The 13574-nt window shown below is 27.3% G+C and overlaps 1 protein-coding gene across 3 annotated transcripts; it reads right to left on the bottom strand.

Moving 5' to 3' along the window:
- Positions 1-2649: 2649 nt before the first annotated feature.
- On the bottom strand, positions 2650-11056 carry LOC111036710 (NFX1-type zinc finger-containing protein 1-like). 3 transcript variants are annotated; one of them, XM_022318840.1, is made up of 10 exons: positions 10728-11055; positions 6354-8230; positions 6196-6279; positions 5653-5924; positions 5453-5596; positions 5121-5394; positions 4405-4597; positions 4186-4327; positions 3868-4107; positions 2650-2699 (listed from the first exon to the last, which is right to left on the bottom strand). In XM_022318840.1, exons 2-10 carry the CDS (start codon positions 8212-8214, stop codon positions 2673-2675), a joined length of 3237 nt encoding a protein of 1078 aa, XP_022174532.1. In that variant the 5' UTR covers positions 8215-8230; positions 10728-11055; the 3' UTR covers positions 2650-2672. The 3 variants fall into 3 exon arrangements, with proteins under 3 accessions (XP_022174532.1, XP_022174533.1, XP_022174534.1); XM_022318841.1 differs by lacking the exon at positions 10728-11055 and adding an exon at positions 10555-10650; XM_022318842.1 differs by lacking the exon at positions 2650-2699 and having other exon boundaries at positions 3969-4090; positions 10728-11056.
- Positions 11057-13574: the final 2518 nt, after the last annotated feature.

Genomic DNA, 13574 nt, shown 5'->3' with positions numbered 1-13574 from the left:
TTTAATTAATTCATTATACAACATTATTTTAAAACAATACAAGCATATACAATAAATTTAAATATAAAAAAATACATAATACATAAACTGTTGTTAATGGGATACTTTTCCATTTTAAAACAGTATAGTAACGTACTTTATATCGCGTGAGATACATGTACTGCACTACTGCACGAATGACACCTAAGTAGGAACTGATTATTATAAATATTTGCGACTGAAATTGTTCAAATATACCTATCCTATGTATACGATACGAGTTACGAACAATTTAATAATCCATATCCGCTATCGATAAGATAATAAATAAAAAATTAAGATTATACGCTCCTCAGCATGTTCTATAATCTATAATTCTCTATATAAAACAAAATTAAAAATTAACTTTATTTTATTTTTAAAAAAAATGGAAAAATCATTTCATCTATTATTTTTGGCGACCCCCAGGTTGAAAACCACTGGTTTATATCATTGGTGGTTGTCACAGTATGAATTGAACGATACACGTGATCAGAACAAGCACATTTAATATTTTGAAGGTTGCAATGCTCCTGATAATTTTGAACATGCAGCCATCAACGAAGCTTAAAATGGGCGTTCCTAAAACGAAACGATTTCAAGTCAATACAATAACCTAACAGTCGTACAAATTATATGATACTAACCAATGCTGGGCAAGTAACGATCATTTTTAATTGAAAAGGTAAATTTAGTCATGGGTACATAGGTATACATTATTACATTATCTTTTATCACCAAGCTAATCTATGCGGTCGCATGAATTATTTTAATATTTTCCAACGTAGTTGATATAATATACTATAATATAAAACTTTATTCATTATTATATTATATTATTATAATTTAACCTCGTGAGGTTTTACGCCAGTACTTTGTTTTTTTTTCTTTTTTTCGGCTACGACAATGATGGGCCAAGTGCAATCCGTGGCGGGCCAAGCTGCTAACCAACCTCATCATCATCTCAAGACATCGTCGGTCTTCGTTGTAACGTGTCCGTTGGTCCCCCGCAATACAAATGTAGTAGTCCTCGTTTTGTATTTCTTTCTCTCTACTACCCCCCTCGTTGATCTCTCCTAAAAATAACTAAAATACGTTGCAATGTTTTTTCTGTACGTACTTAATATCAATGATAAGTAAAATAAGCTATAGAGGCACTCTTCTCCTGGTAACCTCGTGGTCAAAGTTACGATGTAATGTGTAATATGTACTTGGATCCTGTGGATTCTATGTGATTCTTAGTAGTGTTTGTTTGAGTTTATCTCAGTAGTTGCACTTAATTTATGATCAATTAAAACATATGCGTCTTGCGGCGACCTTAAGAAAACAAATTATTAGTATTATTATTATGTTGTACGGAAAAGTCTATCGTGCAACAAGCCCCTTGCCTTTTATTTAACCTTGAATGTATGAATGCGTAATTGGACAAGGCGACAAGCTATAAATTATCATTTATAATGGGGCATGGTTCAAAATAATGCATAATATATGGATATATTTTCCAAAAAACGTAAAAAACATGAATAATTTCTATACTACGCGGGTTAAAGAAGCAACCTTTGAGATCGCAGGACATACCCTACACTCTCCATCGCGACTCATTACGGGAAGTATTTTCGCATAGGTACACATTACACCTATTAATATATTAATAAGTCCGTATTCTCGAGTAGGCGGCCGTATGAGTTTGGTCTCCTTGTTCTAAATAATTGTTTGGTATAAATTAAAAAACCCTCGTTTCTAAATTGCAATAATACATTATTTATCACAACAATTCTAGTACTTATAAATTATAATTTATAACTAATTAGTAGGTAGTAGGGACTTATTTTATTTGAATCTTATTTTAAGCTGATCAAATGATATCCATATAAACTATAAAGTGTATGATTTATATATCATATGTTTATTATTAGTCAAAGTAAACATTTCTATTTAATATTTTTAAATAATTTTATATATTAAATATTACATTATTATTGTAAAACCAAAAATTAAAATTTTTCTAATGGCTATTTCAAGTCAGAAACTTGGGGCCTGAGGGTTCCAGAAGTTTGTAAAGTCTGTTCCACTCTCACAAAAAATGTTAATCTAACCACTTAACCTTATATATGCACACAATAATTATATTTATATATATTAATATTATCTACTATAATCTTTAAAATATTAATATTTTAAAAACATTTTAGATCACTTAATAATAAGGGTTCTGGTGAAGTTTTGGTTTTTAACATATTTAAATGCTCTTTCTGGTTAGACTCCAAAACCAGTTCTTTTCAGTACATTTCCAGTCCCTGGTTCTAATATTCACATTTGCAATACAAACTACAGTTTTTAATGTAGGATGTTTTATATTGTAATATAAACCTACTTTATTTTAATACATCCAAATAATGAAAACATAAATTTAATTAGAATTAAATTTCCAATAACTGACACAATACCTTTATTAACATTAAAATAATAAAATAAAAACAAAATAACATTATTATTATCTTTAAACTTTTCAAATTGTATAAAATTTGTGTAATACATAAAGTGTTATAAAATAAAATAGTAAAAAACTATCAACAGTAATTTTCATAAAATTGAATTATCCAATTAAATATTATATCAGTCGAGAAACACTATTTGCTTAAAATGTTATTTTTTTATACATTGTTGATTCCATAATTCACCTGAATAAAACAAAAATGAAAATGCATTTATTAAATTCAATATAAACGGGAAATAAAAATATGTAGTTTTAAAATGTAGACATGTACACATAGTATTACCTTGAGTATCAGTGACACAATTAGTAGGGATAAAGAAGGGAGGTGTTGGAAATGTTTTTTTTAGTATTTTTATGAAGACAATTTTTCTATGTTGTACTTAGGAAACTAAATAGATTAAACCATTTAGTGAAAAAAAAAATAACAATAACCGTATAACAAAATTAGTATGATCATCAAGTAAGTATATCAATGCTAGTTAAATAGTAAACAGTTTTTCATAAATCATAATAATAATACACTAAAGTTCATAAATTATTTATCGCACTGATTTTTTTCATTAAATTGTTAAGAATATAAACAATTGTACAACATAATTATGTACAAGAACTAATAGTATTTTCAATTAGGGTTGTACACATATTAGTATCTACTACAAAGTTGTTCATGAAATTCTGTATCATAGTATCATCATTACTTATAGCTTAAAAGTGGATTTTTAGGTTCTTGTTTAAAATATAGTTCTACTGTGCTCTAAAAACCTAAAAACATTTTCTAAATAACCCTGAAACTGGTAAAAGAATCTAAAGATCTCACTTCAATTTTTTTTTATCGGTAAACAAGGTACAATAAGAAACATAGTATTATAGTATGTAAACTAAGCTTTATACATTAACAATAATATTTACATTACCATCCATTAAACACACAATATGTAAATAATATGCATGAATTTGAAAATAATTACTAAACCCCTTTTCATTCATATATTATTTTAATTCAGTCAATTAAGCAATTAAACAATTTCTAATTCAATGACAAAATATTTGTTGAACGATTACCATCAATTTAAATTTTTTTTCCTACAGAGAAATAAATACTACACAAGAAATAAACTATTATGATTTTTTAATGAACAGTAATACAATACACTGTAATATAGCCTGAATATTCTCTAATCTTAAAAATAAATTATTTTCTACAAGTTCTGTAATGAGCCATCTACAATTTATGTCTGTTCAGCTGTGTTAAGACAATAAATATAAGTAAAATCTAAAAAAATCTGCACCCTACTTACAACTCTAACTAAAATTAGATGAACATGATGTGGTAGTATTTGTTATAACTGTACCTTGCATTCTAAACATTTTACTGTGTCTGGTTCTTGAGAACAAGAGAATTCTGAAATATGTCCACATTTCATTATTATAGGAATAAGATTTGCACATGAACCACAATTTACACCACATGGTTTTTTGCATAAATGCTTAAATATACAACTTGAGTTTGGTTTGTTACATAATTCAATGCAATCAAATTGTTCATAGCATTTTTTCTCAACTGTATGCCCACAACTTAATATTTTTTTTACCTAGACATAAGCAATCATCAAAAATTAAGATAATAGATAAAATTATTGTTAAATGGACTTTAAATAAAGAAAATAAACCTTTATATCACATTTAATATTTTCTTTATCACTGCATTTTCCTTGAATAAGATGACCACAATCGTTATTTTCACTAATTAACACTTGACATGAACACTCTTCGTGGCACAATTTACGACACTGATGATTTCTAGGGCATTTCCTAAACAAGACATTAAAGATTAATGTTTAAAACTATTGATTAACAGAGTTAATAATTGAATGATTAAAATTGTTTACCTATTACAGATATTTAAACACTTCACCATTAAATGTTCACTATCTTCAATATGACATAATTTCTTACATAAATGCCCACAAGAAAGTTTAACATTACATATTAATTGACATGCAAGGCTTTGAAAATCTGAACCATTTGAGGCACTTCCTATAACTTTGTTATGAATTTGACACTTCAACAATAATTTTGGGCCTATATCATAAACACAAAAAGGAATTACCTATTTATTATAATACAATATATCAGGGATAGCCAGCAATAAGTTGTGAGCCACACGATAAAATGAAAAATTTGTAGGAGCTAAGAATAGGAAAAAAAGGTTCTCAATTATCTCAAATATAATTAGATGTCAAATTTAAAAACAAAAATGTAATAAAATCTATAGAAAGTGAAACAATATAATGTCAAATTAAGTTGTGTAGGGTACTTATTTGTCTTCGTATTACATATGATACATGGTATTGTGGCTTGGCGTGGCGCATTGGTTGCTACCAGTTGCGGAATGCGACTGGGAGTGACTAACGGCCACATCTACTAGCTCCCGGATGGATAACCCCCCAAGTTCATAGTAGTTATAAACCTTGCCACACATACACGTTAAAATGTATTCAATATGTTCAGTTTGAAATGGATTTAATAGTATAATTCATTTATTTATTTTAAATTAAATTAGGGTAGTACATAATTTAATGAAAACATACAAATAAATTCTTACCTATAGCATTCAAATTGCATAAGTATGTTTTAATACTATTCCACAATTTGCTGTGTCTAGCAAGTAATTTCAAATCACCGGCAATATAAAATCCCAATCTAGCTCTAGATAATGCAACACAAACTCTATTGTTGGTCTTCAAAAATCCAATACTATTGTTATTATTACTACGCACTAATGACAATAAAACAATTTCATTTTCTTCCCCTTGATAGGCATCCACTGAAGAAACTCTAATGTCTGCCAAATGTTCAAAAGGTGGCAAATTAATCAACTAAAACAAAACGATTATTAAAAATGGAAAATAACAGCATATGTATACTTCATTTTACATCAGAAATGTATACAACTTGAGCATTATACATTGCCAAAATAGTAATATCTTCTGGATAATATCCTTGCTTTAATAGATAATCTGCCAATGCAACCAAATAGTTTGCTTCAATGCTATTAACAAAACTGGATAACTCATAATTCTAATAAAAACAACACGTTAAATAATTATTTCAAAATTTAGTTTCGAAAATTCTACTTTTTCTTCATGAACATTGTGAGTCATGCAAAATATATCCATCCCAACTCCCTTAACATGTGGTCGTTCCATAACAGAAGCATGATTTCTCAAATATGGATAAATAGCTGGTGCAACTAAGCCTGCAATTTCTGGTCGCATGCGATGTTGTTCAGCTAATACATATGACGGAATTTTATTATTTACCATTCGTTCAAATAATGAAATGTCAAGTTGATATTTTTTGCCTATGATATGATTAGCGGTTTGAGGACGCAGTTGTTTATGATCACCTAATAAAGTACAAATAAATAATCATTTTTGAAACTTCAGTGATCAATATCTTAAAATTTTATATAATTTCATATTGTTTAGGTTTACACTACTTAAATTTATATGAAAAAAATTGTGATTATCTTCTTACAATATAAGAAAACATAAATAATTTTACTAATTTAGTTCATAAAATTATTATTATATAAGTCTTTATAGATTACTGATTAAAGAATCAATATAAATGTACTACATTCTATATTTATAGCATAAATTGAATAAGTACCTTACCAATGAGAATAAGATGTTCACAATATTCAGACAATGATGCCACAATATGAGGTTCTAGAACCTCAGCTGCTTCTTCAATTATAACTAATTAATACATGATATAATTGTATGAGAAAATTTGTATGTAATTAATATAAGTAAACATAAATTATATTTACCAATTGGACATTTAAGATTTTTTAACAAATATCTATTTTTAGCAGCGGCAGTTGTTGTCATACCAATCACATATTTATTTTTAACTGGTTTCAAAAATCCAATTGATTTAAACTTGTTCATATCTCGTCTACGTTGACGAGTAGTATCTTTTATATTTTCAATACTATTATATTCATTTGTTAAATACAAACGAACCCAATTATAATACAATAACCATCGATCTCTCTTTTCTAATAAATCACGGTTATTTTGGTTCTTATAATTTTTAGATTTAGATTTATACAATTTTAAATGTTTGACTATGTAATCCTCTACTGTCTTCATTATTATTAATGCATGTTCTAAATCTTGTTTTTTTAAAACTTCATCACTTTTTTGATTACAACTCATACCATTTAGTTGACATTGAATTTGGGTACAATACAGTTTTATACTTTTCAAAGTTATAAAATATACTTTTTTATTAGCTTTATTTTTATTTGGTTTTGATAGGAGAGAAGCAAGTAATTTATCTTTTTTTATAAAATCTATAGGATTTATACCATTAACAGCAGTAATATCATGTAATAACCATGCAAGTAAATCATATGAATCTTGAAACCACGTATTAAAACCACTTTCCTTAAGCACTCGTACAAGTAAAGACAAATCAACTACACCTTCATTGCGATCAACTTCTTTAATATTAAATAGATGCTCATTTTCTGTTTGTATTGAAGTTCTTACATTTTTTTTGGCATCCACATAAATGTCAGCACATTCATCCTTCAGAGCTATACTTATTTTTGGAATATAGTTTACTAAAATATCACTTTTAGTACCACGTCCAAATCTTGAAATATTTCTTGTTATTTTCCATATACCCTCAAGAAATTGATCTAAGGCATGATTTGTCATACAAACAACCATAATAGGATTCTCAAGTTTGTTTGTATCATACATGTTTTCAATAATAATCTTCACAATTTCTAATCCAATGTAAGTCTTGCCAGTACCAGGTGGTCCTTGAATCATAACAAATTCTTTAGTTAAAGCCCCTTTAAATGCTTCATATTGATTTATATCCATATTTAATATTTCAGCTGATGGCCATTGGTCATTTTGAAGAATATCAAATGTAATCCCATTAATAGTATAAATAGAATTGCGTGCTAAATAACCAGGGTAGGATATTTCTTTTAAGCCATGAATAATATAATTCTTCATTGGGAAATTTGTTTCACATAAGTCTTGAAATACTCCCAAAACATATCTGTAAGGTTCATAAAAAACTTGTGGTTCTAATAAGTCAATTGAGCTCCATTTATTTACTTCTTCAAAATCAACAACATCAACTCCAACAATGCCTTTATTTAATCTAAATGTTTCAGTTATAATTCCTAGGCTGAATGTAGTAAATTGATCTTTTGAAAGTAACAACAAAGCGCCATTTTTAAATCGTTTACTATTCTCATAGTCAAAAACTCGAGCGTGATCAGGTGTATCAAATTGGAAAAACATTGTTACAGATGAATTTTTTTTCTTTTCAGTTTTTACATTGGCATAGTACCACATCGTGTACATATCTAATCCTCGTTTGTAAGTTCTTAAAGTATCTCTAATTACTGAAACAAAATCTTCTCGCATGAGACGGAAAAAGTTGTTCAGGTATTCATCACAATTTTTATATGGGCGATTAACTTGATTGGCACACAATGAAGGTGGTCCATTGGTTATATCTTCTAATGTGGGGTAAAGTGGAATACGTCTATAGTCGTCCTCGTCTAGACAACTTACAGATGTTAACATTGATGATTTTGACAAATCATTTTCTAACCATTTATACTCAAGTGTATAGTCTTTCTTTCTTTTTCTCGCCATAATGAATGGATGTAACCTGAATAAAATAAAATATAATTTTATAATTTATATACTAAATAGAACTCAAAAGAATAATATTATTATATAAATACATTTTAAGTCTGATATCTTATACTATTTAATAGTTTAATAGTTTGATACTTTAGTCTTTAGTTCTTTCCAACAGACTCAATTAGGACATTATTTAATTTGCATACATTTAATAACAGCGATTAATGACTTATTTTTATTAAATTTGATTAAGTTAATTACCGATTAATAAAAATTTACTACGTTAGAGTTAATATTTATCTTGAGATACCTACTTTATAATTTTACAAAAAATGTTTAGTTTAGATCTCATTGATGATATATATATATCATCATTTCTTGCATAATATAGGTAACTAACAAAACAACTCAACAATTACCAATCTAAAATCAAATAATTAATTGATAAAATGATAACTTTATAAAGTTCCACTTTTGATTTACAATACATATATATTTGTTTAATATAACCAATATTATTTTTAACAATAGAGTAATAACAAATGACTAACACTGCAATATAACTCATTATTTGCTTATGTTAACATTAACATTATTTATTTATCAGTCTGTCATACAATATTATTATAGATCAATAAAATCAATTATATTATATTATTAATTGACAGTTAATTGCATCATTGTATAGAATAGAGAAAAAAATATAATAAAAATTAAAACTAATATTTACTCTTTATTATTATTATCATATATTCATATGGAATTTTAACAATCATTACAACTCAAACTTAAATAAAATAAAGTTCATAGCAAATTGTATGTTCTGAATAATCCACTCTAATATATTACTAAATATTACAGTAAACTGACTAATTATCAAATCTATGAGTACACAAATTAATTTTTAGATTCTAAACAAAGCAATCTTACAATGATGTGTTTGTTTTTAATGTATGAATACACAATAGATATATTGGATAAAGTAAAATAAATGTTTTGATTTTATTTTTGGGGTGGTTTCTGATAGAAAATTTGATCTAGTTGAAAATTTAGATGACAAAGGTTAAAATTGAAAATTCCCAGTATTTTTTAAAATAACCATGTAAAAAAAGGAAAAACAGGCACTTTTAATTTTTACATATAGATAAGCAGTTTTTGACAAAATTAAAACAAATAACATTAGATACTTGAAATTCGCACCAAAATTGTATAGTAACATATTTTATACATGGTGTAATTTTCAAAATATTTTGTCTCTTTTTGGCCTATCTACAAACATGTGAGATATTTTTTTTCAATAATTGTTGATCAAAAGTGTAACACAGGGTCCTAATTATAAGTTTTATATTAATTTAAAAATATTAAGGATACATAGGTAAGCACAATAATTTTTTTATAGCAAAATTGAGAAAATTTAAAAATAATTTTGCAGCTAAGATGTATAAAATGTTAAATTTGTAGTTACGGCTTGAAAAATTAATACAAAATTCCTCGTAAGTAGTTTATACTGGAACCAAAAAATCTAAAAAAAATATAACATATATTATTTTTTTACAGAAATTTTTTATAAAATGTGGACAAAACTAAATATTTAAACAAAAAAAATAATTTTTATTTTGTAATAATTTAAAAATATTATTTGTAGGTACCTAGTTGAAACTTTCAACGTATACTATTATATTTTAAGCGCACAAAGACATTTCCAAATGCATTGTTTTTGGAAAACTAAACATAACTCACACACACATAACTCGCTTAAAAATTAAAATACAAAAAAATAACCTAAAATGTTTACTAAATAATACTTTAAAATTGGATAATAGAATAAAATAAAATAGTCAGTTCACCCAAATGTTTAACATAACAGAGTACCTAAGTGGATTTTTCAGAATTTTACAATTTGGTATGGTATGTGTTTGTAGAAAGGAGAGAATGCATGTGAGTGTACAAAGGTAGCGTCCTCTTAACACATTGAAATTTGTTGTCAATTTTACAAGGCCAATGGCTGATGGTTATAAAATTGGTAATTTTTACGCAATACTCAATACGGTAATGAATGGGTGATAAAAATTTCAAATGTGCTCAGCTATAACCACCAAAAAATATAAGCATACCTACTTGATGATAAACATCTAAATAGAAAACAGCTAATTAGTATAAATAATTGATTGTTTAGTTAATTAATGTACTTTCTAATGAGCTAAATATTACATGAAACAATTATTATAAAGGAAATTAATTAAATTGCAAAATAGACCAAAAATATATAAATTTACCTAAAACCTATATATATTGCATACCACTGATTAACATGTTATTACATTTCACACTTATGTCCTGAATACAAACCTTTTGATTTTTCTAATTTTTATTCACAAAGTACAAACATGTGACCATATCAGTGAATAATAAATTAAGATTGTGGCCATCAGAGTAAAATTAAAATTTTAAAGTTTTTCAATTAAAACTGAAAATTCATTCACCTAATAATTTAAATGGTTTTTAAAAAATAAATGATTTACCTCAGTAGTTAAAAAGTATTATTCATTCTGCTACAAAATACACAAAATATATAATATTAAGTTGTGGTACCGGTACGGGCATTCAAATAAATCCATAGGTACATAATGTAATCAACAATATCATGCGAATTCTTGCGTCTCGCTAATAACCTGGTAACGTGTTTGGTAGTAATGTAAGTTTTAATTGGTGACTGGTGTAAGCATTAATTTAATTTGGTAAAACGATTAACCGCGTTGGATTTTATAAAAATATGTACGCATAACACACTGATAATAAAGTAATGGTCAATCCGTAACAACTAACAAATAATGAAATAACCCTCAGATAATAGCTGTTCTAGTTTATTTATAAATTATTCTAATGTATAACGACAATTTATAATTATTTATGAGGACCTATTTATACAAGGAGATAATAATCATGGCTAAATACCACGGTTATCTACAAAAAATACTGAAGTATGATAATAATTAATAGCGTTCCATAGAGTAATATTACTCTATGTAGCGTTCACGGCACGATGTAGAGAACATGATATAACAAACTAAGAGATCTCTTCTCTACATCGTGGTTCACGGTCTATATCTTAAGATAATAAGATATCTTAAGACCGGTGATCATGTACTACCACAGGGCTTAGAAATATAGTATATACTACCATTGCTTATAAATATTAAATACTAGTACTAGTATTTTTAATCAATGATACTTCCACAAATGTTTATATATCTGTGGATACTACCTAGTACCTATCTAGTTGTACAAATCTAATATATATGTGTACAGCCACGACTTGAAAGACTGTTATGAAAAAATAATAATTTTTTTATAGTTTAATGCTTAGATCATACCTATTCATATTCATATTATGATTTATGATTTAAGGTTTAGTGCGTTAGTGCGGCGAAGTGGAATGTGGATGTCAGCTGTTTGTTAATTGATAAATAACCATGGATCTATAATAAAGAACCTGTATCACAGAATATTTAATCTATACTGTGCTTGTCCACTGTCCAGTAAATAAATCTATTCCTGTACTCGAATTGGGGCGGTTGGGATTGAGTACCTCAACTAATTTTTAAGAATTTTAGAGTAGGTGCCTCTATTTTTTTTTGTCGTTGCAATGAGGTATAAAGAGTGACGGAGACGTTAATTTCGTATAAATTAACAGATTACCCCTTCTTAAATTTTCCCAACGAGTTAACTCTAGATGACTAGATGTGAAAAGTGTGAACTAATAAATACTGTCTACTGTATACTGGCTAAGTGACTACTACAACACTATGCATAACAGTTGAATTTTTTTTAACTTTAAAAAAGAAAATTTTCTATGATAGGTAACAAAAATAAATTGTTTTTATCTATTCTGCCCGTAGTATAAGCACATAATTATGTGATATAAGGAATAAACTTATTTTTCATACAGTTATACTATGGTTTTAGTAAGAAGTTCACCGCCATCCTTCCCACCCATAGAGAATAATGTATATAAATTATCTATGCCGCCGAGGCGCCGACAATAAATTAAATGCCGATTGCTAACATTAGACCGTGTTCATATTTTATGCGATAATTTGGACCATTTATTTTGTACGATTATGAAGTACGACGCTGTTTAATCGTATACTCGTACATAGATCACTCAAATATTCAAATCACCGTGGTGATGCATAGTTATCTTACTAACCACCATATTTTCCAAATCCATCCATGAACCCTATTATCTATAGAACATAAAGTTAAGCTACTCAATAACCACTTGTTCAAATTATGATTCTGATACGTCAACATTTTCAGAAATATTATCCGCCAAATAATTTAGGGTTCTCATTTAAAAATAAAATTATGTTTCCCCACAGATACTTTTTGAGTGCACAAAAAACCTCAAGCATCTTGAAATATGGTCTTTATTAAGTAGGTATATTTAAAAATTCCAAAAATCAGATCATTAACTGCATTGCTTGATTTTAAAATGTGAGCTTACTTAGTAAACATCTTTGTATACGTTTAGGTATATATCGATAGTATAAAAACAACATAATACTAAGGGTATAGGCAAAAATGTCATCAGGGAGGAAGGGCCAACCAAGTGTATTTTTTTAATTTTTAACCCAATTAAAAATTTTGTTAAACATTCATTTTTAATATATTTGTTAACTATGGACTTGGGTGTGGCAATACCCTCCTCTGTCCCCCTCTTGACTAGGCCATTGCACATACCCATGTATGTATTGGTATAAAAATAAAAGTGTATGACAATTAAAATACCCTTACTAAGAACTTGCCATGTACTAATGTACCAGTACCATACTATCTTCAAAGTTAATACTAACTTATTAATTATTTAATATTATTATGTCAGTTTTATTTTATTAGATCATAAAAGAATATTTTAATGTAAATACGTACCTGTACTTTCAAAAGTATTTTTTACATAATTACACGACTGCATAATATTATATTATAAAATGTCAACCTAAATTGCCCCTAATAGTTTTAGTATATGCAACTTATTGATACCAATTATAATTTCTTATTCTTATGGTGGTGGTGCGTAGGAGCTGCTAATATTTATCAGTAGGGCTGTGAATTTGTAGGAAAGTGCATTTTTTTGGTGGTTGTTAAACGTAGCTTTGTGAGTACATAATTAGAATTATGGAACTACGAATTCATTTATGCAACTTTTATTTTGCATTTTTTGCATTTTTAACATTTTTAATTTTTTAGGTCATTTTTGTGCATTTTTTGGTCATATGTTTAGTTAATTTTCCAGTATTTTCAATCAAGTTCCGACAATTGACGGTAAAAATGTTTGAAAAAAATTTGTTTTTGTACTCAAGCTGTAT

Source organism: Myzus persicae, unplaced genomic scaffold, assembly GCF_001856785.1.
Source record: "Myzus persicae strain clone G006 unplaced genomic scaffold, MPER_G0061.0, whole genome shotgun sequence".
NCBI classification, from domain to species: Eukaryota; Metazoa; Arthropoda; class Insecta; order Hemiptera; family Aphididae; genus Myzus; species Myzus persicae.
The sequence above is the reverse complement of the archived record's forward strand: the minus strand, read 5'-3'. Positions and strand labels throughout refer to the sequence as shown.

Bases quoted from the DNA above. Each gene is read 5' to 3' on its own strand.
- LOC111036710 (XM_022318840.1), bottom strand. From the start codon at position 8,214: ATGGCGAGAAAAAGAAAGAAAGACTATACACTTGAGTATAAATGGTTA. The intron at 5,925-6,195 runs GTAAGGTACTTA...GTACTTTATTAG, and splicing joins TGAACATCTTATTCTCATTG to GTGATCATAAACAACTGCGT. The intron at 4,108-4,185 runs GTTTATTTTCTT...GCTTATGTCTAG, and splicing joins ATATTAAATGTGATATAAAG to GTAAAAAAAATATTAAGTTG.